The sequence below is a fragment of the Dendronephthya gigantea genome, unplaced genomic scaffold (assembly GCF_004324835.1).
Source record: "Dendronephthya gigantea isolate DGI-Jeju-01 unplaced genomic scaffold, DenGig_1.0 000002F, whole genome shotgun sequence".
Lineage (NCBI taxonomy): Eukaryota > Metazoa > Cnidaria > Anthozoa > Malacalcyonacea > Nephtheidae > Dendronephthya > Dendronephthya gigantea.
In genome coordinates, this window is record NW_021163012.1 from 656,409 (window position 1) to 683,510 (window position 27,102).

At 34.9% G+C, this 27,102-nt stretch overlaps 7 protein-coding genes across 7 annotated transcripts; 4 read left to right on the plus strand and 3 right to left on the minus strand.

The window, feature by feature from the left end:
* Positions 1-685: 685 nt before the first annotated feature.
* Positions 686-6,157, plus strand: LOC114532596. The gene is made up of 10 exons (XM_028554142.1): positions 686-813; positions 884-934; positions 1,206-1,424; positions 1,599-1,774; positions 1,849-1,952; positions 2,050-2,245; positions 2,360-2,560; positions 2,692-2,793; positions 2,993-3,280; positions 6,070-6,157. Exons 1-9 carry the CDS (start codon positions 789-791, stop codon positions 3,257-3,259), a joined length of 1,341 nt encoding a protein of 446 aa, XP_028409943.1. The 5' UTR covers positions 686-788; the 3' UTR covers positions 3,260-3,280; positions 6,070-6,157.
* An 8,317-nt stretch (positions 6,158-14,474) lies between these two features.
* LOC114532587 (UBX domain-containing protein 11-like) lies at positions 14,475-17,858 on the plus strand. Its single transcript, XM_028554131.1, has 16 exons — positions 14,475-14,667; positions 14,917-14,957; positions 15,045-15,125; positions 15,211-15,305; positions 15,614-15,668; positions 15,763-15,836; positions 15,919-16,057; positions 16,128-16,258; positions 16,331-16,420; positions 16,497-16,574; positions 16,678-16,828; positions 16,981-17,084; positions 17,183-17,256; positions 17,412-17,493; positions 17,569-17,636; positions 17,711-17,858. The coding sequence occupies exons 1-16, from the start codon at positions 14,588-14,590 to the stop codon at positions 17,838-17,840; spliced, it is 1,473 nt and encodes a 490-aa protein (XP_028409932.1). The 5' UTR covers positions 14,475-14,587; the 3' UTR covers positions 17,841-17,858.
* Positions 17,859-18,019: 161 nt separating this feature from the next.
* On the plus strand, positions 18,020-18,807 carry LOC114532646 (armadillo-like helical domain-containing protein 2). Its single transcript, XM_028554200.1, has one exon. It carries the CDS (start codon positions 18,046-18,048, stop codon positions 18,721-18,723), a length of 678 nt encoding a protein of 225 aa, XP_028410001.1. The 5' UTR covers positions 18,020-18,045; the 3' UTR covers positions 18,724-18,807.
* Positions 18,808-18,856: 49 nt separating this feature from the next.
* LOC114532628 (ubiquitin-conjugating enzyme E2 J1-like) lies at positions 18,857-20,893 on the minus strand. Its single transcript, XM_028554176.1, has 8 exons — positions 20,727-20,893; positions 20,301-20,374; positions 20,091-20,222; positions 19,903-19,987; positions 19,701-19,806; positions 19,537-19,595; positions 19,390-19,457; positions 18,857-19,287 (listed from the first exon to the last, which is right to left on the minus strand). Exons 1-8 carry the CDS (start codon positions 20,755-20,757, stop codon positions 18,979-18,981), a joined length of 864 nt encoding a protein of 287 aa, XP_028409977.1. The 5' UTR covers positions 20,758-20,893; the 3' UTR covers positions 18,857-18,978.
* A 399-nt stretch (positions 20,894-21,292) lies between these two features.
* On the plus strand, positions 21,293-24,018 carry LOC114536829 (cyclin-dependent kinase 8-like). Its single transcript, XM_028558170.1, has 12 exons — positions 21,293-21,588; positions 21,751-21,826; positions 21,919-22,029; positions 22,109-22,249; positions 22,326-22,383; positions 22,549-22,680; positions 22,758-22,901; positions 22,990-23,059; positions 23,130-23,202; positions 23,287-23,384; positions 23,456-23,531; positions 23,605-24,018. The coding sequence occupies exons 1-12, from the start codon at positions 21,443-21,445 to the stop codon at positions 23,851-23,853; spliced, it is 1,374 nt and encodes a 457-aa protein (XP_028413971.1). The 5' UTR covers positions 21,293-21,442; the 3' UTR covers positions 23,854-24,018.
* Positions 24,019-24,080: 62 nt separating this feature from the next.
* Positions 24,081-25,690, minus strand: LOC114536839 (ATP synthase subunit O, mitochondrial-like). The gene is made up of 8 exons (XM_028558181.1): positions 25,619-25,690; positions 25,379-25,426; positions 25,105-25,215; positions 24,958-25,030; positions 24,760-24,819; positions 24,550-24,662; positions 24,357-24,443; positions 24,081-24,289 (listed from the first exon to the last, which is right to left on the minus strand). The coding sequence occupies exons 1-8, from the start codon at positions 25,667-25,669 to the stop codon at positions 24,173-24,175; spliced, it is 660 nt and encodes a 219-aa protein (XP_028413982.1). The 5' UTR covers positions 25,670-25,690; the 3' UTR covers positions 24,081-24,172.
* Positions 25,691-26,038: 348 nt separating this feature from the next.
* Positions 26,039-26,923, minus strand: LOC114538023 (MRN complex-interacting protein-like). Its single transcript, XM_028559138.1, has 3 exons — positions 26,795-26,923; positions 26,435-26,714; positions 26,039-26,331 (listed from the first exon to the last, which is right to left on the minus strand). Exons 1-3 carry the CDS (start codon positions 26,882-26,884, stop codon positions 26,039-26,041), a joined length of 663 nt encoding a protein of 220 aa, XP_028414939.1. The 5' UTR covers positions 26,885-26,923.
* Positions 26,924-27,102: the final 179 nt, after the last annotated feature.

Here is a 27,102-nt window from a genome sequence, read left to right on the forward strand (position 1 = left end):
ACAAGAAATGAACCAGCTATAACAAGAGCTATTCAAGTACGACTTCTCAATGAAAAGCGATTTTTGATGACAATCACTGCAGTGTGTTTGCTCCTAGCGTTCACATTGATTCCTGCAATCATATATTATAGAATTCTCCCCCTTTTCTTTCCTGATATAATTGATCTTAAATATACAGGGAAAATTATAGTACTTATTTTAAGGATTAATTTTACTGTCAACCCACTTATATACTTATGGCGTTTGAAAAATTACAGAAAAACATTCAATGTACTTTGTTGTTCATGTTTTAAAAGTGACTGAAGATGATGTGGATAAACGTTTTAGGACATCTGTTAAAGAGACGTTTTCTATGGAAAATACTCAAAAATAGTAAATTCATTAAATTAGATTTATTTAATTTTATTTAGTACATTTATTTAACTAGATTTTTATCTAACCAAAAGCAGGTAAAATGGCAACTGTAAAAAGTTGTTTGAAATTTTAATACTTAAGTCACCAGGGTTGCAGTGAAAGTTATTATTAAAAAATTTTACTTATATTTTTATTTGTATGTTTTATCATTTTTAATAAAAGCGCAGTTGTTTGGCAAATACAATTTATTAAATTTGTAACCAGGGGTTTCTCTCTTTGATTTCAAACAAATGAAACTGTCACCGTTGTCCTTTGCGCAAATTATGCGAAAACAGGGACAGACCCCGGGGGTGATGTACAGATACCCGGGTATTGGATTCGTATAGCATTCTATGGTTGTCAAGAGAGGAACATGATGTTTACTACAGCCCAAAATGGGGACGATTGTATCAAAACAAGGTTGGTTTCATGAACTTCTGTTCATATAAATGTGTTTTACCGTTAATAAATCTTTTTTTTATGCTCACAGGCAAGCAGAAGTTAGATCACGAGGTTCCCAAATTTAAGATTGTTCTTGTTGGTATGTATCAATTCATTCAATTGTCGACTGTGCTGACGCCTTTTATTTCAATTGAGTTGTATTGCCATCTTCCGTTTGCACCTAATTGTCGGGTTTTCCAGAAGAAATAATCGGTTGTTAGACTGAGTGTCTTCTAGCTGTTCTCCTGGTTAACTGAGGTCTGAGGCCTGATTTCTAATTGATACAATTCTACTGAAGAAGGAACTGGGAACTGATGATTGTAAAACGTATACACATGTAAAATCAACTTCAAAATTGTATTTGTTAATAGGTGAACCAGCAAGTGGTAAAAGCAGCATATTCCTACGTTATACAAAGAACCAATTTGACTACAGTTATCAGCCAAGCATCTCTGTTACAATTGGTAATGTTGTTAAGAAGATAAACATTCCTTATCAAGGAGTTGTGTCAGTGATAATATGGGATGTACCAGGACGAGAGGAGATGGATCTTCGGAAGAGTTATTACAAAGATGTTGATGCAGCTATTGGTTAGTATATTTATGATTAGATGAGCACATTTGACATTAGATCTACCAGCACATGCATCCCTATAGATTTGGATGCTCATATGATGTACAATAACAGTGACATCTATTGGTAAACCTGTGCCAATTTATGTCCTTTGTCAAAGCTTTCATATATCTTCATTTTTCTCTTTTTAGTTGTGGTGGATGTTTCTGAACCAGATACCATTGGTTTAGCTCCAACATGGAAGCAGGATGTACTGAATCATGCTAACTTTACTGCAAAAGATAAAACATCAAATCAAACTGGACATGCTATTATAGCTCCATCAATTCCTATCTTGCTATTGGGAAACAAATCTGACAAATTGGAGGTAATTCTCAGCAGCTGATTCTGTGTTGAAGCACAAACAACAGGTTTAACATTTGATTGCAATTTTTTTTATAGGACAATGCTAAAGATGAAAATGGTTCTGACACAATAAGTTCTGAAGTACCAACAGGACTGAGTGAGCTGGAAGAAACAGCCTTGAAACATGGGTTCATTGGAAGGTAAATCAAAATATTACGATAGAAATTGATTGAATCTAAAAATGGAGGGACTGTGGGGCATGCTTGGTAATCTTATCCATTTTCAAATGTTATCTAGTGTTGCAGTATCAGCGAAGGAAGGTGACGGTAGTGTACATGCTGCAATCCAAATTCTTGTCAGACATTTGTTGTTGACGCGAATGAAGATTAAAAAAAAAGATGTTGTCCTCTTCAACATTGGCAAGAAGACAAAGGAGTTAGATGATGATTCAGAGCAGGCATTCTTGCCTTTCTTATCAACTGGTATTAATGAGGTATCCTTCAAATTATATTTTACATTAGACAGTTCTGCATTTCATCTCAGTCACATAACAGTTTAGATCTTCAGTAGCCATACCAGAATAAATCTATAATTTACTGTCTTGTAGTTGGATGATATATTTAAACTCTGTGAGGAGCCAATGACGATAGTTGAGCAATGTAGTCATAAGTATGCAAAAGTGCTGAATATGTTCAAGAGAAGTTGTTGTATGACGGACCTCACTCCTAGTACAAGATCAACCATTGAAGAATGCATTATTGGTTTGAAAGAGGTGATGATGAATGATGATGGGAAATGTGCTTTGAAGGTAATTTTCAAGCTTGTCTTTCTCTTGCATGCAAATTCCAGGTATTAAAATGTTTTACCATTTTAGAAATAGATGGTTTCAGATTCTGTTTTTTTAAAAGATACTAATGTAGTACATTGTTTTTAACACAGTGTTTGAATGATGGAGGTTTTGTGAAGTTTATTACGCTGGAGGATGTGATGGAGGATATCCCAGGTCCAGTTAGCAAAATACTGAGACTTTTCCACACAAAGGTTTGTGTTTAGATCAGACTAGACGAGGCAATATATAATCTAGGTTCCTGGGGAATTTAGAGAGAAAATTTGGTGAAAAAAAACATTGCTAACTTCCAGATGAAGTCTTTGTAATGGCTCTAAGTTTTTTTCGTACTTTAATTTCAACTAGTCTCCGCGAATGCACAGCAATTATTGATATCAGTTTATTATTTCACAGCTCGCTGTGGCTGCAAAGAATATTCTCGTGAAATGTTCAAGCGCTCATGAAGCGCTCAAAGACTACGAGAAGCAACTTGATAATCTCGTTGATTCCTTTGAAGAATTAGCGAAATCATCTGGTCTATCTTTAAAACAACAAAAAAAAGCTTGGATTGATGTTGAAGCCAACAAGACACGAGTCACAGAGTCACGTACATCAGCGATGGAATCTCTACAAGCCGTGGAAGATGATTGCACAAAAATTAAAGCAGCTATGCTCTGGTGACGATCTTACCCTGATGAAAAGGTATTTTTTTACTTGTTTTGTTCTTGGTGAACTTGAAAACGATTTTATTTTCGTGTCTGACACTGAGAAGTCGATTAATAATTAGTGAGGCAGGAGGCTCATTCTCAAGTTATTACGCCAAGTTATAACAAGCTATTTTAGTGAGCATAATGTTCCAGAACTTCACTAAATTATCGGACTGACATGCTGCAATTGCCAGTCAAGAAGAAACTAAGCCGAAGGTGTTGATCTTTAGTAATTCAAGTATGCTTTCCAGTGTCGACTACAGCTACGGACTTCGTTAAGTTTTCTCATTTTCTTATTTTGGTCATGAATTAACGTGTTCATCAATCATGATTTATTAAAATTGCTTTTTTAGCAAGATTATTTTTTCGTCAAATTGCTTGTAATATTTTCCTACGGTTTTGAATATCTAATGGTTATATACACATCATTTTGTAAGCATACACGCTGTACGTCATTTTGTGATCCTTTAGAAAGGAATTTTCAAGTGAAATGAGTTCAGATATTAAAACCCTTATAACCGCCCTTTGGCGCAGCAGAACCCCGCTGAACTTTTTAGAAATTTGTGCTTGATTTAGTGTCTATAAACAACTTCATTTGCAAAAATGCCAAGATAGATAGCATTAAATCAAAAAAGATTTTTTCATCAAGATTATATCATTAGACATTCTGACCGAAGTTCCAAATTCGGTTAGGACGATAAAGAAACATCTCAATTAAGTCAGACAGAAAAGTAATTTTAATGATAATAAAAAGCCGCCGGCAGAAATAATTTCAGCCCTGCTTCAGACAAGACCTATTTTCAGCTGCATGAGTATCACAGTATGTTTGCTATTTTTCCTGAGCACCCAGTTGGTGAACTAATGACTTCTGCGCTGTTGTGCAAGAACAGCCTTTGAGACATCATTGAACACTTCCCATGCATGATTCGAAGTGAGTGAGAAACTGTAATTGGGTATATCGCACAAAATTCTTAGCTACTGTATGTATATATGAAATGATAAGTTTGAGCGTAATCTTTAAGGCAATAGCGGACGTAATTTCACTATTTTTGGTATATAGGACACAATCGTAAAAATCATTAGGCAGGTGAAAGCTAGGATACAGATTTGATGATGTAAATGAAATGTATGTTATCAACTTATCGTAATCATTTTTCATTTTCGCGAACAGCAATATAGTAGCCGAAACGATGACATATGCAGGCTCATCAAGATTTATAGGACATGTCTAGCTTGAAGATCTCATTATCTCCACCGTAACCCAGCTACTGCTACTATATATGAATATATGAGACACTGATATCAATCCTGCATCTGTTTATTTGACGTCCACGAATAACTTATTTCTGACGGACCTGCCCTCTTTTGTTTCATCTCTCGATCAAATTATCATTAAAGTTGCTGAAATTCAAACTTCAGCGCAAAAAATAACGATCGATTGGAAATAGAAAAAAAAGTTGATTGGGAGGAATCTTAATATAATTTATTGGTCTCTATAATTTGCTATTTATATACTGTTTGCATATTGAGGTTGCTTTTATTTTTCAACAAAGAAACACGCATAATCGTATGAGGACAGATTTGTGTTAAAAGTTATCTGGAAACTAACAAAGCTGTGATATCACTATCAGGTATTCTGTAGCTATCAAAGCGTGTGTTTTTCATTGTTTTCCTAGAATGTTTTAAAAAAGGCCGATGATGCATGACGGACGTTGTTTTAAAAAATGAAAAATGATTTTAAAATCAGGTGAAAAGAACAAAATGTGTCAAATGAACACGAATTAAAACCAAATAATATCTGAGGATTTTAGTTTTACAACATTTTATGCCATGGAACATATAATATCTTTGTAAGTTTTGGATATACGAGGTGCTTAGGAAGTCAACAAGAAGTATGCATTTCACTAATGATTGTAATTTTACGATTATACAATAGTCCACTACCATAATTGTTTACTAAATTTATCGACTTCTGACACGTTTGAAGGATTTTATTTATCATTTAAACACAACTGTTGATGTATGAGCGTCAAAGATTATTAAGAGTGCACGTTTCATACTTTACACGTAAGAATATAAATTGCGTTAGCTTGCGGGAAGCCAGAGCAGAAGTACGGGATATAGAGTATGGCAGATTGCTGTTGAGAGACTGCAACTGAAGGTTAGGCCGTTAGGGATGTGTGCGCTGCATGCGTGCCTAGTTTAAGACATTGGGTGTATTTATCGTATTGTAAAATCAGTGGGGGAAATGAAGAGAGAGCGTCCATCACGATGGCTTTCAAATATTGCTGCTTAATTCATGAACGAAAAGCAATTAGAGAATTTTATACCATTGGCACTAGAGAAAGATTACCTTGATATAACAGAGACGATTAATCTGTCTGGAAGAATTCGACAAAGAATATAATTCGTGCAATACAGCGAATATAATTTGTGTGGGATTAACATAGGTGGTTTAATTAATCTCTACGCATCATTAATTCTTCTGACAAAAACGTGCACGATGGCACGATTCTAATTTCTGTGAACATAAATCCATGTTTCTTAGAAGCGTAGCTAATCTATTTGCAACATCGTATTTTCAAAAGTATCAAAGTTCAAAATGCAAACAAACCATTTGTTTATGTATACGGACTTGAGTTCTCCTTTAAGACAGCAATTCAGGGAGTAATACTGTCTTCTTCATCTAAAGATCGTCTGCCAGACTAATGATAGTGAATAATTTCCCTTTTCTCAGATTCCTTTTCTGACATAAAACTATAATATTTTTCTTTTTTTTTCCAGCGATACCTGAAAAACAAAATTCATTGAAACATGTCAAGTCTGAATGCTAATCAGAAACGATGTCTTGGTGTTTGGCCGAATGAAGAAATATCTTATACCAACGCATCTATGTCGGGCTTTCTCTCCCTGATCACAATCCCCGGTAATCTGCTGGTGCTCGTCGTTGTCTTTAGGAATCCTAATGGTAAAATGAGAAGTCCCTTCAACTGGTTCATCCTCAACTTGGCTCTGGCTGACTTGTTGGTGGGAATGATCGTTGAGCCTCTCTCGATCGTTGTGCATGTCCGTGAAGGTCTTGGTTATCCATTAACTTATCACATCTACTTACAACCTGTGTATTTTACCTCATGTACAGCCTCTGTGTTCAGTCTTGGTATGCTCACGATTGATCGTTACATCGCCATTACTTCACCAATGGAGTACCGTGCAACATTAAGTAACAAACGAGCGGCAATTAGTTCTCTTGCTATTTGGATCATCTCTACAGCACTACCATTTCTTCAAAAGCAAATAGGTTTCCTTTGGTATTTTTTCGTGTTCGGAAACGCGTCCGTGTTGCTCACATTCTTCGTGCTCCTCTTTGCGTTCGTGCGAGTTCATCTGACTTTGCGTTCTCAGATCAAGGAGCTTGAATCCATTGAAGGTGGTGAGGAAAACCAAGCAAGGAATAACGCGTTGAAAACGGAAGCAAAGATCACCAAAACGTTTATGTTTATGTTATTAGCTTTCATCTTCTGTTACACTCCGTCCCTTGTGATGATCTACCTCATGAACTTGTGTACATTTTGTTCGTGTCAAGCCATCCATTGGTTCAGAGATCTGTCTTACGTTTTCATTGTTCTAAACTCTAGTGTTAACCCGTTTCTCTACGCGTGGCGTCTTCCTAATTTCCGTGAAGCAATTAAAGCTCTCTTCAAACGAAGTCCTCCCACAGGTCAGCGAACTACTGCCAACCCAACTTTATATGTGGACAAAGAAAGAAACAAGGGAACTACAGCAATGACCAACGTTAGCTCAGAAGAAAATGGTGATCTTTCAGCTGGCTCTGTGAGAAATAATGATGCAGCCGGTGCAAGAGTTAACGAAGTAGCCATTAGTTTGGACGAACATCTTTGAACTCTTAAGATATAATAACCTAATTAAGAGATAAGAAAGAAGTAAGATGAGAGAGAGTATTTCTGCGAAGAAAAACGCAATGAATTGTTAGCATGCATGTGCACTGTCTGATGTCTGTAACGAAAAAGAAAGCGGTAGTGAACTTATTAGTAAAATAAGGTAATCAAGGATTTGTGTCCTTTGATTTTCCATTGTATACCATGGATTTAGGATTCTACACAATGGATTTGGGATTCCACAACTTAGATTTAGCATTCCACTCCATGGTTTTGGGATTCAACATCATAGATTTGGGATTTTAGGCTCCCAGTTAACCATACATAAGGGAACAAGTAAATATAGACTGGTAAAACAATTAGTATTTACCAAATGAAAGAAAACAATGTAAATTAACTTAAAGATGTTTAGAAATAAATTTGTACAGTTGAAATATTTGAGTCTTTTTTATTTGTACAGTTGAAATATTTAGATCAAACTTGCTTTGTTTCCGGAAAATCCCGTTTACGCTCAATTCCGACCAATTAGAAGCAAGGAAAAGAGCGGCAAAATTGGCGGTTGAAGGAGAGGCTTCTTGTTCAATTTTGGCGCAATGATTAACATGTCGTCGAGCGAGAAAGACTTACGTCGCTGCGAGAAGCATAAAAAGACCACACCTACCCGAAAACGCCATCTCGTCGCCTCAGAATGACTTCAACTGTAACAGGTAAGCATAAACTTATCTTTTGTTCAATTTTCGTGCATTTTTCTTCCGAATTTAGTGCAGAAAAACGGCTTCAAAGTTGACCATTTGCCCAACCCGACCGAAGACTTCTGGTCATATTCGGCTTCGTTTTTCGGTTTCTTTCTCATTTATTTTGACTGCAATGAACCTGGAAGGAGTTAAAGAGACATTTCGAAAGACTTTTTTACTATTTTGAGCAACATTTCGTGGCGGGATACGATTTTTTTATCGCTCGAGTCGGAATTTTTTTATTGCATTTCCAAAGGCAAAGATTTTCGATACAAAGTACTACAGCTAACTACGAAACGGAGTGACGATGGTTTTAGTGTGTTTCCTAAAGATTTTTTATCAAATTTTATTGAAACAAAGGTTGAAAATTTTGAACACTTTTAGCTGGCGCGGGAGGCCGGCAATGCCTCGCACCTTCCAGTTCTTCTTGTCGGGCAAAAGGCCTCAATTGTTTTATACTATTGGGAAAACAAATAAGAAGAAAAACGTTTGGGAAATATCAATAATCTTTTCATGTTTTCAAACCTTTTTAAGTATTTTCTAGTCTGCTTTTCTAATATGGGCTTATTAATAAATTTGGTACAATAAAACGTAATTAATGGGTGATTATCTCAATTAGACTTTCAATTTATTAATTAACTGCTAATTATAAATGGTTGGTGCTTGTTTTTACCAACAAATTGTTGTTATTTTGTTTCAAGGTGGAAGTCAATGGAAAGACTGAGCATAAATACACAAATACTGATAAAACTTTTCAATTTTTTTTGTTTTTTGTCAAAAAATTATTTTAAAATTCATAAAAAAAAAAATTATTTTCTTCATTGGAAAATGATTCAAAATTTTTATTGAAAACTATTAGCTAGGTTAAGTTGAAAAAATATGCAAGGGTGGTGGCATTGCACTCTTATTTTTTTCTGGAGGTATCTGCATCTGTCTTTTAGTCATTTGGTAAACAAACTTTGTGTGTGGGAAGGCGTGGCGCACCTTTTTACATACATTGTTTGCGATGCTGGGTGGATGGAAAACATTTGCAGATATTTTTGGAAATAAATTGGTTTGCAATGTTCTTTTCATAGCTGTCAGTCTATAAAGACAGCAATTGTGCTATTGCTATAAGCATTAGCAGAAAAAAAATCAGTGTGTCTCTTTTCATAGCTGTCAGTTTATAAGGACAGCAGTTGTGTGCTATATATTGCTATAAGCATTAGCAGGAAAAAAATCAGTGTGTCTCTTTTCATAGCTGTCAGTTTATAAAGACAGCAATTTTGCTATTGCTATAAGCGTTAGCAGGAAAAAATCAGTGTGTCTCTTAATTCATAGCTGTCATGCAGTCTAATGTACTAGCTAGTAGATATTGAGAGTGGAAAGAAGTATTGACATTTCAATTTGCATGGATCCAAATTTTTCTGTATACATGTTAGGTTTAATTGTTGTCTTCATGCAAGCCCTAAATTATATTTAGGAAACATTATAAGTGAGATTGATCACCTCACCCCCACAGCATAGGTTAAGTAAACTGTCACATCACTTTAGGCATTCTTGAATATAAATTTTCTTATCGATCAGCTTAATATTTGATATGTTCGGCAATGCCTTACTCATCTATTAAACTGATGGCTGTCAGTCTAAAAGGACAGCAATTAATTTTGCTATTGCTATAAGCCTTAGCAGTGAAAACTTAGCCTGTGTGGAAAATTGGTGTGTCTTTATACAAGAAGTGTCTGCAATTAACGCTTATCAAATAATATCTGTTTCCATCAAAATTAAAGTGAATTCTGAATGTTGTTTCTATAAGAGCAACAAAGTTTGCTATTGCTACATGCTTTAGCAAGATTGGCTTATTTGCTGCTAGCTTCAAAAACAATAAGTACTAGGATACACTGCCCAAGGATGTCATCTCTATATGAATGGCACCTTATGCTAGTAGCAAATCTTAATTATAATCAGACCAGCAATTAGGTGCATGCATTGCAGTATTTGTGTTAATTTGACTTATAAGCTCAAGTCTGCATGACTGGTTTCAAGATATGGCAATTGGTACGTTAAACGTCAGGGAAGCTAGGATATGTGGGTGCAGGTATGTAGATGCATGATGTCATTGGAAGTGCATGCATGTTTTTCTAAAATTATTCAGTTCATGTTTTCCTGTTCTATTTCTAAGTGCATGAATATATACTTGGTAGCTAGTCAACACTTTGGAGTTACGCACACTAAAAAAATGTTTTTCTAATTTTCTTGTTTGGCTTAATATTGTGTGTGTATATAGGCTATGGAGTGTTATAATTATAAGGCTTTTTGTTAAAATTAGTTCGAAACAAAGTCTTGCCAGATTGAAAGATTTGTATGATTATTATATATTTTGCATCAATGTCTCAGCAAAATCTATCCAGTACGGTATCCACTCTAATAAGTTATTTTTCTATATACTAAGCCTTTCCTATGTCATATACTGTCTCTAATAAGCTGTACTCTCTAATAAGCTCTTCTTTGCAATAAACGTTTATTTTCCATAACCTCTCCTCTCTTGCGACACTCCTCTCCAATAAGCTCGAAGCTAATAAGCCTCCTCAGTAATAAGCTCCACTTCTTAATAAGGTTCCTCTGTAATTAGTCTTCCTCTCTAATAAGATCAATCTCCTCTCTAATAAGCACTCTTCCAAAAGCTTTCTCTCCAATAACTTATCTCCAATAGCTGAGCTCTCTAATAAGCTCAATGCTCTTCTGTACTAGCTCCAGCATCCACTCCAATTAGCCTCCTTTTCCAATGCACTTTTCTCTCCAACCTGAGCTCTTAATATATCTGCAAAAATTAGTTAAGATAATTAACATTAGTTAACTACAATTAACAATCAAAGTGTTTCTTCAGGGTAGGTGCTAATGATTTTCTATTTATTATATTTAGGTTCAAACTTGTTGCAATATTGGGTTTAAATGAACACAAATACTTAGAAAATCAATTTTGAAATTTGAAGTGAAAACTTTGAAGTTTGATAATTTGGAAAGTTTAATTTCTAAGCAAATTAGAGTTCCATGCATGCATATGATTAGTAGGTTAGGTTGACTAAAATTTTCAAGGGTAGGCACATTGCAATTCTTCTTTCATTTCTAAGGTCTCTTCATAAGCCTTTTAGTCATTTGGTAAACAAATGTTGCATGTAGAAAGATTGCGCCACTTTTTACATGCATTATTTGTCGTGCTAAGTGGTTGGAAGACATTTGGAGGTATTTTGGGAATTTAATCAGGTTGCAATGTTTTTTTTCATAGCTGTCAGTCTAAAAGGACAGCAATCAGTGCTATTGCGCTATAAGCTTTAAGCAAGAAAAACTTAGCGTTTTGTCTTCTCATAATTCTCAGTCAGAAGGACAGTAGTTGTGTGTATTGCTATAAAGCAATAAAATGATACTTTCACTTGTTGTTTCTATAAGAGCAACAAAGTTGCTATACATGCTTTATTTAAAATGTCTACAAGGGCGGTGGCATTACATTCTTATTTTTTTCCTAAAGTCTCTGCATAAGGCTTTCAGTTATTTGGTAAACAAGCTGTGCATGTAAAGAGATTGCGCCACTCTTTGCACGTATAGTTTGTCTTGCTAAGTGGTTGGAAATCATTTGTAGGTATTTTGGGAAATAAATGAGTCTGTGATGTTTTTTTTTCAAAGCTGTCAGTTTATAAAGGCAGCAATTGCTATAAGCATTTGCAAGAAAAAAATCAGTGTGTCTCTCATAGCTGTCAGTCTAATTACTAGATATTGAGAGTGGAAAGAAGTATTGACATTTCATTGCATGGATCCAAATTTTTCAGTATACATGTTAGGTTTAATTGTTGTTTTCATGCAAGCCCTATATAATCTTTATAGGAAACATTATAAGTGAGATTGATCACCTCACCCCCACAGCATAGGTTAAGTAAACTGTCGCACCACTTTGGTCATTCTTGAATATAAATTTTCTTATGGATCAGCTTAATATTTGATATGTTCGGCAATGCCTTACTCATCTATTAAACTGATGGCTGTCAGTCTAAAAGGACAGCAATTTTGCTATTGCTATAAGCCTTAGCAGTGAAAACTTAGCCTGTGTTGAAAATTTGTGTGTCTTTATACAAGAAGTGTCTGCAATTAACGCTTATCAAATAATATCTGTTTCCATCAAAATTAAAGTGAATTCTGAATGTTGTTTCTATAAGAGCAACAAAGTTTGCTATTGCTACATGCTTTAGCAAGATTGGCTTATTTGCTGCTAGCTTCAAAAACAATAAGTACTAGGATACACTGCCCAATTAAGGATGTCATCTCTATATGAATGGCACCTTATGCTAGTAGCAAATTTAATCTTAATTATAATCAGACCAGCAATTAGGTGCATGCATTGCAGTATTTGTGTTCATTTGACTTATAAGCTCATGCAAGTCTGCATGACTGGTTTCAAGATATGGCAATTGGTGTGTTAAAGGTCAGGGAAAGATTTTATAAAGGTTATAAAAGGTCAGGGAAAGATTATGGACATTATGATATGTGGGTGCAGGTACCATGCAGATGTCATATGGAGGTGTATGTTATACTAAAATTATTCAGTTCATGTTGTCCTATTCTATTGTTGAGTGCATGAATATACTTGGTGGTCAACAGTTTGGGTTTACACACTAAAAATGTTTTTGTAATTTTCTTGTTTGGCGTATGTGTGTATATATACAAACTATGGAGTGTTATAAGGCTTTAGGTTAACATTAGTTAGGCACAAGGTCTTGCCAGATTGAAAAATTTGCGTAATTATTAAATTTTTGGCAACAATATCTCTGGCAACATCTTGCTTGAACTTTCTGCCAGGTGGTACAAATGGTACCTTAGGAAGAGAATCAGACCAATTTGCATGTGCATGTTTATAATGTAAATGCCACCAAGTATTACAGGTTAAGAAATCCGTTTCCTTGCATGTTCTTCGTGAAATCCGGTTGTAAAAATGGTTCAAATGGAACGTACCTTGCATGATCTGCATGAAATCCGGTTATAAAAATGGTTGAAATGGAACGTACCTTGCATGATCTGCATGAAATCCGGTTAAAATGGGTGCAAAATAATGCCCCAAAAGGAGGAAAGTGCTGCGCAAGCGCAAATGCTAAAATATACAATATGGAGGCAAATATAGTTCCCTGCATGAGATCCTATTACAAAAATAGGTGCAAATGCTGCCTCCAAAGGAGGAAGGTGCTGCGCAAGCGCAAATGCTAAAAAAATGCAATATTCGGGCAAAATATGGCACCCTGCATGAGATTCGGTTACAGAAAATGGTTCAAATAGAACCTTGCACGACCTGCATGAAATTCGGTTAAAAAAATGGCTGCAAATGCCTCCAAAGGGGGAAGATGCTGCGCAAGCGCAAATACTGAGAAAATACAATATGGAGGCTAAATATGGTATCCTGCATGAAATTCGGTTACGGAAAATGGTTCAAATAAAACCTGCATGAAATTCGGTTACAGAAATGGGTGCAAAATTCCCCCAAAGGGGGAAAGTGCTGCGCAAATGCAAATGCTAAAAAAAAATGCAAAATATATCCTGCATGAGATTCGGTTACAGAAAATGGTTCAAATAAAACCTTGCACAACCTGCGTGAAATTCGGTTACAAAAATGGCTGCAATTGCCCCCAAAAGGGGAAAATGCTGCGCAAGCGCAAATGCTAAAAAAATACAATATGGAGGCTTACAATATGGAGGCAAAATTCGTATTACTGAATGCCCTAAATATGGCGAATTTTTTATATTTCTTATATCATTTTGTTGTAAATAATCTAAACATAACTTAAATTGACTGTAATATTTAAATACAAAGGAAAAATTGTTCACTTGCTTTTGTAATTATAATAAGCAAAATTCTTTCGGAACCAGGGCACATCTCTTCTTCTTTCTCTTCTCTGTATTCTCTCTATTTTCTTTTTTTCTTAAGACTCTCTCTTTTCTAGGATTTTCTCTTTTCTAGGATTTTCTCTTTTCTAGGATTTTTCTCTTTTCTAGGTTTTTCTCTTTTCTAGGTGTTTCTCTATCCTAGGTTTTTCACTTTTCTAGGTTTTTCTTTTTTCTAGGTTTTTCTCTTTTAGGCATTACTAACACTTTTTTCAGGATTTAATTTTGAAACATTGTAAATAGAAAATTACAAATGTATCAATTGTGTGAATAAAAATCGTTCATTCGTTTCTATTGTCATATATTGCATGAGAGGGTTTTTCTCCGGGCGCTCCGGTTTCCCTCTATATATATTTACACCTTTTCCTGATTGGCTAACATGGCTATAGCTATAACTAACGTTATATCTATGGTACAAACAAAAACAACAAAAACAAAAAACAGTGTCCGTGGTGTTTCGGGACCAAGATTGGTTATAGGGTTCGATCCCCTGTGCACTGTGCTCTTTCGTGTAGTCCCCCCCCCTTGGTTCTAGCACGGTGTTGATAAATTCGGGTAAAATTACTATGATCAGAAAACCATCTACTTGGAAATTCCGGGGGGTTAACTCCTATGCCTTGCATGAATGGCACCATTAACCCCCGTTCGCAGGCTACCTTCAAAATGGAGGTTCACTGTTGCTAGATAACTGTAAACATTAGTTTTTAAACGCGTAATTCTACCAAAGATGTAAGATTTTTCGGGAAAGAAAACTTTCCTTTTCTATTTGTCATGAGTTCGCCGTTTGAAAGTTTAAAAAAGACCAAGAAAGTGCCTTTAAACGGAGCTAGAAATCTAGCAAGCCATGAAAGGTAAACAGTATTTTAATATTTTTAATAAATTATTTTTAAAATGGGAAAAGATAACACACTTGAAAATAATTTTATTCATCTTATATAGTCGTAGACTCTTAGTAGGATTCATGCAGAGTTGCCAGCATTTATGATGGTTCTAGTGTAAAAATGTGGATGACTCTCAGAATTGTTTTTAAATGCATGATTATTGTGTGGACCTGTAGGCTTGTCTGTCGAATATACACAGACGTTGAGTTTGTATTTCAGGTCTGGCAATGTCCCTTACCGAAAAACTGGCAACGATCCAGGTGCGTTGTTGGAATAGCCAATCTGTATCTGTATTCTCTTAAATTTTGTTTCTCAGCAACATTGTTTCTTGGGGGTATTTTTTCCAGCTGATATACTTAATCATAAGCTTCAAGAACTTAGGCCTGAGAAAAATGGTAATGGCAGAAAAAATATGAAACATTCCCAAGGTATAATTGATCTCTGGATTTCTGTAAGAACTCATTTGTGATAAAGCTGCAAATGTCTAAAGCAGTTTCTATTTAATATGTTCAGCACCATCAGATATGGAGTTATTGAGTAGCATGGCAACTAGGTTGTCACAGAGTGAACAGCAGCTTCGAGTTTCTACAAGAGAAGTTATTGAGAAGGTTGTGTTTCATGTCATCTTACTGACATAAGGTCTATATATACGTATGACATGTGTATTGATCAGTTGCACAGATGTCTATCCTGGATTAAAGACCAAAAATAATGCATACATTCAGTATTGGGAGTTTTTCGTGGTTGGAGATGTAAAAGACAATCTTTAAACCTTTTCCTGCTCCCAACATTTTCACTATATTGGCAAATTTCTGCTTAAATCATATGGTTTTGATGTACACTTAGCACTTAAAAGCTTCTATTTGTTTTATTTTTACAAAGTGCCATAAATAAACCATTCTTGAAACTGCTTTAGGATAAAAAAATCAAAATTTTAGAAGAGAAAGTAAAATTGCTAGAAAAGGCTCGAGGTACATATTTGAAACTTTAACCTGCTTTGCAGTTGAAATGACATTGTTTGTCATAAGCTATTGTCTCTTAATTCTTAATCCTGTTGTGGCCCAGGGTATGGTGCTGAAAATGTTAAAGATCTTGAAAGCAAATGCAGAACTCTTCAGCAACAGGTTCATGATATGGAAGTGAGTAGCTGTATAGTATAAGAAAATGACTCACCCTAACTTCATTGTATAACAAAACAACTTACATTTATTCCTTTTACAGGAGTTTCTGGCTGACTATGGCATGATATGGGTTGGCTCAGAAACCAGCATAGATCAAAATGCTGAAAACAATGATTGGGCGAAGGAGTTAAAAAGTCCAGAGGCACTTGCCACAAGTTCACACCCATTCTGGAATCCAGGTTGATATTATTTCTCTAATACTCCAACTTTTTAATTTTCCCTATAAATTAATTTTAATTTCTTTTGCAGGTGCCTCACTTCCATCTGAGACATTTGAAATTAATTTTAACCTTGTTGTTAAGAATATTGAGGAGTTGAATTCGCTCAGTGGAGCAGATAGGACTGTCATTGCTCGGACAAAAGGAGGTGCAACACTCAAGGTACTTATTTGTATTTTGCGTTAGAGGCAGCCATGTGTATAGGTTTTCATTTTTATGCATTTATCTGCATAGGCACCTGATGCAGTACCATTAACATTATATGCTAATGGTATATTAATGTTTTCTGGACCGTTCAGACCTTACACTGATGGCACAACACAGGTACAGTTCAACAATTACCCAAATGCAGTATTAAAGAGACTTACTTTGCATTTGATATTTGTTGGTATTTATTTAGCGCTGTATACAAGACCTCATGGATGGCTACTTTCCATCTGAACTGCAGGAAAGGTATCCAGATGGTATTGCCATAAAGGTTAAAAGATAAACTCTATAGACTCTCGTTTTATTGTCATTTACTTTGACTGCAATTTTCCACCTGAAAAGCTAAGTTAAAACATCATTTCCTTGCTCATTAGCTAAAAGATAGAAGGGAAGAGGTTTTTAAAGACAAAAGAACTGAACTGCTGTTTCCTGGTTCTGGTCAGTCTTTAGAGAATAGTGGAGATATTGTAGGTCACAAGGACAGCAATGTGAAAATACATTCACTGGAAAGCATAAATGAGAGAGGTATTTCTAGAATATTAGCTTTACAAAGTTTTTTACCATTTGGTTATTTGGTAGGCAATATATTTATAACTTTAGGTAATTATAAATTTTCAAAGTCTACAGCTGTACTAAAGCATCTGCAAGTAACTCTCAAACTTTGTTCCCACATGTAGAAACAAATGTTCCGGTGGAGAAGTTTCTTGACCGTCTTCCTCCATCTGTTATAAGAAATGGCAAAATAATTGACATTCGTTCAGGAATTGAAAATACTCTCAAGGTGAGCTTTAAGCAGACCTCTTCTAGTCCTTGCATTTCAGTATATTCTGAGCATGTATGTAGATTCAATTGATGACACTTCCTTATTTCTATTTCTAGGGATCCTCTGATGGTTCCAAAGAGGGTCTTGTCAGTGTTATTGACACACCAGTTATCCAGGAAATCAAATCTAGGTAGGCTGTTGCTATAGTGTTAGAAAATCTTTGAATATTGGTATACTACATGTTAGTTACTGCCTGCAACTATATAAGATCAATCATCTCCACACCTTTGCCTTAAGATTATATAATTGCTTTTACACTCTAATACTTGACTCCTACCCTCTCAGGACACAGAGTGGTGGACAGCGACCACAGTCTGTGAGTTATGATGTCACAACATTGCGAATAAAATCTGAAAAGGGTGATCAGGTAGGAAACCATGATTCATTGACTTTGGTGAACTATCCCCTAGGACTGAACAACAATTCTCACATATTTTCACAGACTTATATTTTGAAATTAAAGTTCACTGACACTGTTGCCAGTATCAGAAAGTATATCAATAAAGTGAGGTAAGTTGTTGTCTTGACTCTTTCCCAAACCTGTTAATGCTGTTTGAGATTCCATCTTCTGTCTTCACCTGCAGACCTGAGCTGCAAGATGAATACCGCATCAAGACATCATTCCCAAATATGGTATATGATGATGTCACACAGACACTAGAAGAAGCAGGCCTGGTACCCAATGCAACTTTACATCTTCTCGTTAGAACATGATGTTCCTCTTCCTGAAGTTACAATATCGTATTTAACATCAAGTCGGATGCAATCTGTCCTAAATAGAATTTTGGTGATTCTATTGTTTTTTGATCATTCAACAATGGTCTCTAATCTGTGACGTCACAATAATCGCCCTCAATTATGCAAAATATACTTTAGCGCGCAAACTAATTTTCTTGCTGCAAGTTTTTCCTGAAGAATCATGGTAGCAATTCCAGGATTTATAACCTCATTTCTCGGATTTTTTTCGTATATTTTTGGCATATTGCGTCGCAGGAAACAACTGTCAGCAAGCGAGCAATACCTGGGCGATGTTGGCGCGATTATGGACGATGATTATTACAAACGAGACGTTGTGATCGCAGGGAAAAAGATCAACTTATCACAAGGATTTCACGAACGCATGAGCGCAACTAGAGATATCGGGCATATTGCGTGGCTTGGTGGACCAGCCGTGGCTAAAATGGCATCGAGTCATTTGATGGAGTTTAGTCGCATTCTCCAGGATGAAGACACGCCTGTTGAACTGAAAAAACAAACTTTATACGCAATCATTGAAATATGCGTTTGCATGTACGAGAATCAGAATAAAGCGCGTTTGAATGGATTATTGGACACATTGTATGGCCTCTTGGATTCTCGAGTAAACATCTTGCGCCGAGGTGCAACTGGGTGCCTCGTGGCGCTTATTAATGAGAATTATGAAAATCATAGGACCGTTGCTGATATGCCGAATATGAAAGAAAAACTGCTTAAGATTTTACAGGACGACTGGCGCGCATGGAGACGGAATGAGTCTGCGCGTTTAATTCTTATGTTGGGTCTGAATCGAGTTGACGATCAGGGTGAACTTTATGGCTCCACCAGCGGGAAAAAGTGAGGCGCGCGCACATGCGCAAGAGACAAAATGCGCGAGTTATGTAAATTGGATTTTATTGTGATATCAAATATATATTGAGTAACACTGTGAAATTTGCTTTTCTCTAGTTGTGCTTTTGTTTTAAATAAACTTTAGGTGCCTTAACTGTAAGCGGTGGTACAATATCTCCATTAATTCCTATACATATATATTTCTGTAAAACCTTTACAGATGATTTTCTTTACAAATTCTCATTCATTTATAAACATACTACCACTACTTGTAGTAAATCCGCCGAAGTAGCAACATTAGGAGGCATAGCATAAAAATAAGTATTAAAATTAGTGATAAATATCCCTTTGAATGTGAAGCCTTGGCAGATTCTGTTGTTCTGTGTTTACTTTCCTGCCTGCGACTGGAAGTTTTTCTGGTACGTTTTCTAACATTTTGTGTCCTCTCTGTAGCTCCCTCATTATGTGATAAAATGTTCTCAATATTTTGTCTGTTGGTCGTTATTTCACCATTTGCTGTTGCAACTGAACCATCTACCTTTGTCTTCTCTTCTGATTTTGCTTCATTTTCACCCTGTTAAATAGAGAAAGCATTTTATAATTAATATACGCTTGACTGTGTTGTCGGAGAGGTGTCGCCTTTAGATACATCAAACTCTTCCTTTGGATATCTAACCTTGAAATTTATTTGTGATGCTAATTCAATGTCTCTTTTGTATCTTTCTCCTTTATCTTTTGAATCCTCTGTTGTGATAAAATAAAGAAAAGAGCAATGCTTTCAAACTTGCCTTATTAGCTCAGCTATATTAGCTTAATTTTTTACCTTCTCTCAATGAATCACCATTGCAGCTACCACAGACATCACATGTCCATCTCATTGACCTGATAATAGTAAAATAAAATAGTCAACAATAATTCCATAGTAGGCTTTCACTTTAGGCCTAATAAAACAAAAAAATCTCAAAAATGAAATAGTACACTTCTCACTTTTTGGCCAATATCCTTCTTTCTTCACTGGTGTAATCTAAGGCACCAATAGCTCCACCGCCTTTCGAAGGCATGAAACCAATGATGGCAAGTAACACAGTTCGAACTAGAAATATACAAACAACCAATTAATAAATACCAAAAGCAATGTTCTACGGATCAGCTAATAAAACAATTGAAAAAGAAATTTAACCAGACTTACTACTCCAAGATGGTTGCCATGTTTCAGGATGATGGGCTGACATACTTAGGCAGATCTTCTTGTTAAGTTCAAACCGGCCATTTGGCTAAAACCAAACAAATTTTCATAATACACATATTAGAGATCAAACAGTATTATTATAAATAATATTTTGGAGCAAGTTTGCTCCCTTTGGGGTGTGTACTTACTGTTAAAAGCATAATACTAGGTGGTTTCATAGGATATTCAGGTGGTAGTATGATCCGACCATGGTAGCGTCCTTTCTCAAACTCACTGTCAATTGGACCTTGAACTGTAAAATGCCATTCAAACAAATTGTCCTGAAATTTAAATTTGAAGTTCAATTATAACCAGCTGGCATGATATACTGAAATAAAAGACCAATTATTTAGCCTTACCTCAAGAGGTTGGGCATAGTACTGGGATGTTGCTTCACATAATTCTCTAGCCTCTCGCATTAGACGCTTTACAGCTGTACAAAATAAAGGTACCCTTTTACAATGTAACAAAATGTAAACAATGTCAACGTCTATAGGTTCATTTCACTGTGGTTGATTTTTATGTATGGGGAAGACATTTAAATCCTGTTGACATATGTAATAGGTTGCTTGGTTCTGATAAATCTATTATGAAAGAAACGTTTCTGTATGCTATCGATGTTTCATTTAGACTAATTATAAAAAATATTAAAAATGATATAGAATTATGGCAAAATATGATCTATTTTAGACGATTACGTCTTTTAATACGGGGAAGCAAAATTTAATCAAAACTAAAATGCACACATGAAAACGAAAGAACGAAATATCAATAAATTCAAATACCTGGGCTTTTCAAGTTATATTGTCCCTCCATTATATCTCATATAAAATCTAAGATTTACTTTCCTTGAATGACCATCCGGACATATTAAAAGCTTTTTAACAAAGCCATGATAAAAATAATTTAAATACCGAAATCATTTTTATTTACAACCAACCAAAAGCGACCACAACATCAAAGGAAATTTTTACGTGTCACAAATTAGCAAATTAACTTAGTTACAATGTTTCCATATACGTAACAGAATTTCTATATTTCTTTTTATTTTTTAAACAAAATTAAAGGTTTTATCACGGTTTTATATATCTTTTGATAAAAAGGAATATTTTACATACTGCAAAACATTTTCTTGTTAAAAAAAAACTTATACACGCACGAAATCGTAAGTTTTTACCATGATAAAACATAATAAAATCTAGCGTGAGTAACTGCAGATGTATTCAAACAGTAAAACAGAGCTTTTGAGGTCGCAAATAAATTTTTTGGATACAAATATCACCAGAATAGTTGAAATTTTTAACATAATCTAAATAATTTTCTTGGGGAATAAAGCAGATCTTGCAGTAATGGAAGCACCTGAAATCAATATGGCGTCTTTTTCCATCAATTTTCGATAAGAAATAAATAATGCGTGAAAAACGCAACAATATAACATTATCTCTTGGATATCTTGCTTCTTCTCAACTCCCTTGTCCTATTCGAGTGGTTTTAAACAACCATGGATTACGAATACAAGCGTCAAATGAGCGAAGAACGGGAAAGAGTTGAAGATATCTTTGAGTATGAGGGATGTAAAATAGGTCGAGGCACTTATGGTCATGTTTATAAAGCAAGAATTAAGGCAAAATCTGGAGAGAAAGCCTCGTAAGTTTTTATTATAGTTTCCTTTGAAGTTTTTTATTGTCATGTCTTTCATGGCATTTGTCTAAAACAGCAGTCTAGTACTAAAAAAAGTAAGTACCAGGAGGTGGTTATATAATATAAATTTAATATTTAACTACCAAATTCTTATTGCCTGCCATTTAGACTGGAAAAAAAAGAATATGCGTTGAAATTGATTGAGGGAACTGGAATCTCAATGTCAGCATGTCGGGAGATTGCTGTATGTTAAATCTCTGATTCCTAAATATTGCTATGTACATAATTTATCTAAATGTGTTGAATATTAAACTGTGTAAAAATATGTTTATTTAGTTACTACGTGAACTTCACCATCCCAATGTCATTTCTTTGCAAAAAGTATTCTTGTCTCACACAGACAGGAAAGTTTGGTTGTTAATGGACTATGCTGAACATGATTTATGGGTTAGTAGATTGTATAACATAAAGCAAAAGCAATAACCAGCTTACCAAAAGAAATAACCTTATTTATTTGGTGTTTTAGCACATCATTAAATATCATCGTAGCTATAAGGCACAAAAGAAGCCATGTCCTGTAGCAAGAACAACAATACAATCTTTGCTTTATCAAATACTTGATGGTATTCGCTATCTTCATTCTAACTGGATTTTACATAGAGATCTGGTATGTTACAGTAATATTTCTGTAGTAATATATTTATACATATATCACATTACCAATTGCTGCTATATTGTCCCAGAAACCAGCCAATATACTTGTCATGGGAGAAGGTCCTGAACGAGGGAGAGTTAAAATTGGTAAGTTTTTTTCTGAGTAATAGTATATCTTAACATATTAATGGTAGCTTAACTAACCAGCTAATCAAACTTCTGTAACACATATCAGGCTTTCCTCAGTCATTTCCACATTTCATTATGAAATTTAAGGTCTTTATCTACACTAACTTATTATTCCCTGTTTAGCTGACATGGGATTCGCTCGTCTTTTTAATAATCCTCTTAAACCTTTGGCTGATCTTGATCCAGTCGTGGTTACATTCTGGTATCGGTCACCAGAATTGTTGCTTGGGGCAAGACATTATACAAAAGCAATTGGTAATGAAGTTGTAGTAATTTTGCCTACATTGTGAAGACTTCCAAGTTTGTCTATATATTTTTTTCTCCTTTTTTAGATATATGGGCGATTGGTTGTATATTTGCTGAACTTTTAACATCAGAACCCATATTTCACTGTCGACAAGAAGACATTAAGACTAGCAATCCATATCATAAAGAGCAGTTAGATAGAATATTTCAAGTCATGGGTTTCCCCCAAGGTTAGATTAAATCATCAGATTATGATTAAGATTTATTTGTGCAAGGATTAATTTGATTAATTTCATCTCCATGTTTGCACCTTTTAAGAGAAAGATTGGGAAGATATAAAACGAATGCCAGAACATCCAACTTTAATGAAAGATTTTAAGAAAAACAGGTACTTTGAATTACAGCTTTTCTATAACATTGCATATGCATTAACTAAATGCTTTCTCCTTTTTTTCAAGTTATCATGGACTTCAACTCTCGTCTTATATGGAAAAGTATAAAGTTCATTCAGAAAGCAAAGCATTTCAACTAGTAAGAACTGAAAAGGATGATTTATAAATTAATATGTAATTTAATTTCAAACCAACAATATATATCTATTATATCATCTTGTAGTTAGGTAAACTACTTGTTATGGATCCTAATAAAAGAATGACAGCTGAGCAGGCTCTACAGGATACCTATTTTGAGGAGGAACCTCGACACTTAAATGAGTAAGTTGCTATATCATTTCATTTTAGTATAATGTCTGGTTTATGTCAAATATTTTTCTGCAATGTATTAGTGCTTTTGGGATTGATGCAATTCCTTATCCTAAAAGAGAATTTATTAATGAAGAAGATGACACAAAATCAAATAAGGTAATGAGTTTTGGTGCTTTTTATTTAAATAAAGTAATGGTGATTGAGTGATTTAATTATTTACCTTAATAAGACTGCTGGCAGCAAGCAAGAGACAAATGGAAATGGTGATCATCCACCTAACAAGAGGATGAGAACTTCTGGTGGTAATCATGGTCAAAAGGGACATGCATTTGCTTATCAATCCTCAAGTAACCATCATCAACACCAACAATCTCATAACAACCACCAGACAAACCGATCTGGTAATAATCAACGTCAAACTGGTCTTTATAGCTCACCTGCTAACCAGTTCTTACCTCAACCACAGAGAAGATTTTGAATCTATATTTTTTTTCAACTGGTGTTGTTTGAGAAGGTAATATTGAGTGTATGTTTAACCATAATGTACATCACCTTTTCATTTTTTAATGCATTGATTGCATTCTGGCATTTTTATTATAGTAGAAATGTGAAGTGGATCAATAGATTTTATTTATGAACTATACATTTGGGGTTTTTTTGTCTTTGTTATATAAACTTATAAACAAATAAAAAACACCATTTGTTCTTTTGAAAAATTTATTTATCTCAAAACAACCTGACAAAGGCAAAGCAGTGTCCACAACTGGGTGGATCCGTATCTGAATAAAATTATATTATTAGTCTAAGTTTGCTTCCATAGCACTTGTGATCTTTTTAATCTTTGTTGAAATGGACATATCCACGTACTTGTCTGCGATATTCACTATCATACCACCAATAATATTTGGATCAATCTAAACAAGAAACATATGTTACAAGATATTTCTACAGTGAAAACAAACTGTTATCAACTTTTAATACCTTTGTCTCAATTTTCAGAGTTTCATCTGGTTTGACAAAACTTTTCAGTGATTGTTCCAATTCTTTCATGTTTGCTGCATCAAGAGCCTAGGATTGTTATAAAATATATACCTTAAAATATCTGAAAATATCCTCATTTCAAAGTGCCACTACATCATTCAGAGCCAGTTAGAAAAGATCATTTATGCCTTACTTTGGCTGTTGTCACAACACATGGTACTTCTTTACGATGGGCTGACATTATCTGTGAGTAGGCTTTGATAACGTTACCAGATAAAGGCAGGCGATTATTTTCAGCTAAAGCACCTGGTAAAAAAAACACAGTGTTGAGTTCCATATACAGGCTTTTATCTTGTTAACTATTCTGATATTTCCCTAAATAACTGTGATGAAGATACCATACCGAAGAGATTGATGGTAAGATCAGAAAAGCTCATCTTCTTAAATGCATCATGCAAGGTATCTGAAAAATAACAATTGGGCAGAAATTTAATACACTACAGATATAGGGGTAAACTGTGCCCTCAACACATTGTTTTTTCACAAGATCAATGTGTTAGACAAAAACTGTTTCAAACTTTATCATTGAATTGACACTCACTTTGTTTTTTAACCTTGTTTAAAGTGGGGTCTTTCAAAAAATCTGCTAGTTTTGGGTCACTTTTCAGAAGTCCCTAGAAGGTATACACAGAATAGATCACTTACAATTCAACTGCAACTAATTTCAATTTGCATCACCACTGTATACCTGTATCTTGTCAAGTTCTGTCTCAACTTTGTCAAGTTGTTTACTTTTAACTGCCGCAGAGTACAAGGCATGAGCATAGCGACCTTCAATCCCAAACACTTTAATAGGAGCCTAATTATGACAATTATTAAATATGTAAGTTTCTAAGGTTTGTGAAACATTGATTGCACGCCAGAATTAAGAACTCTGTTTGTACAGTAATATAAAACTAGAGTATACACTTGCTGTTATTAATACTATAAGCGGTTTTACTTCATATCATATAAATTACTACCTTAACTTGTGAAGCTTTAGCTGTAAAAGTTGTACTGAATGAGCGAGCCTGCAAGATATTATAACATATTGATATGTATACATGACACCGTATTTGTAATGTTGCATTAATTGATCAAACATTTCTATAGATTTAAATTGCCCTTTTCCATATATACAGGCAAAATTTAGTTTTAAAAGCAATTTTCTAACAAATGCAGTGTTTACTATACAAAAAAGGAAAACAAAACATCACTTTTACCGCTATAAATCCAGCTTTTTCCACGGCCTTTAAAGCTGAGAAACTCGCCATCTTAAAAATTTCTTAGGCTAGTTACCAGGATCACGCACAGAGCTGCCACTCTGGATCAGTATGTCAGTAACACTGAGCTATAATAGGACAGTAACTCCAATACAACTGTATGGTCAAAATTGTTACAAATGATCAAAAAGGTACAGTATTGCATCATTGGCCAAGGACCTCCGCCAACATTTATATTGTAAATATTGTGCATTCACTCTTCTTATATAAATAACATCAACTTCAGCAACTTTTGACAGATTATAAAATCAGAATAGCAATTAGCAAATATGCCCACTATGGAACTGAATAAAAAAGATAATTGTCCAACAATTAAGATATGAGGCATTTAATAAAATTAAACAGTAACAATGTTAGCAATTACACAAATTTTGACCATTTGGACACTTTTATTTGTCCGTAATTCTTGGTTCGACTCTCAGAAAGCAGCTGACAATCTGTTGTGGTTTGACTTGTCATATTTGACTTGCTCTTTAGATATGTTCTATTGCTGTCATTAAATGTTGACTTTTTTCTCTCTTGATTTTCATTGAGATTGTCTGATGGCATGTCCTTTGTACTTGCTTTTCGTTTCAGGGCTCTTGGTTGGTTGAAAGTTCTCTGTTCTGTCGAGGATGTACTCTCTATGAAATTTACACTGGGGTCCTCAGTTTCTAGAGATTAAAAAAAATATGTGGGTTAAAGTGATCTGATGTGCTTTACATGGTCAAAGACCACACATATTGACACACCTTTTAAAATAAAGATTAGGGATACCTGTTGCATTTAATGAATCAATTGGAAGAAACTTGTCCCATTTGCTCTGCTTTGTCTCAATAGACTGGGTTATCCTATGACTTTCAACATCTCTTTCAACAGCAGTTTGCTCTATTTCCTTGTAATCCTCCTGAAGCATTCTCCTCTTTAAATTACCATTGACCATGTTCAATTGCTGCACTATTTTACGACATTCTTTTCCCGTGCCTTGACCAAGTATCTTTCTGAATGATTGCTTTTCACCACACATTTTGCACGTCCATTTTTTTGCTTTGATAACCTGCATTACATAATAAAGAAAGATATGTGTTTGCATTTTGAAGAATACACACAGCTATATTTTCTCATCCTTCCCCTCACCTGCTGTCCTTGATATGTATCACAGAAGCAGCAATTCACAACAAAAAATTCTACCATATTTTCAATATAGAAGATACCAAGTTCTTTCATTCATTTCATTCAGATTTTTTATTTCTTACATTATTTCACATTGTTTATTTTAAAATATTGTTTTCAAAAATCGCGCGTCGGAGGATTTTCGCCGCACGAGCCAATCACGGCACATTCCGACGAAGGCATGACGACGTATAAAATGCTGAATAATATGGAGGGGGATTGTGGACAAAATTGTGAGACGCTGTATGCCGTACAGTGTACTATGCTGTAGT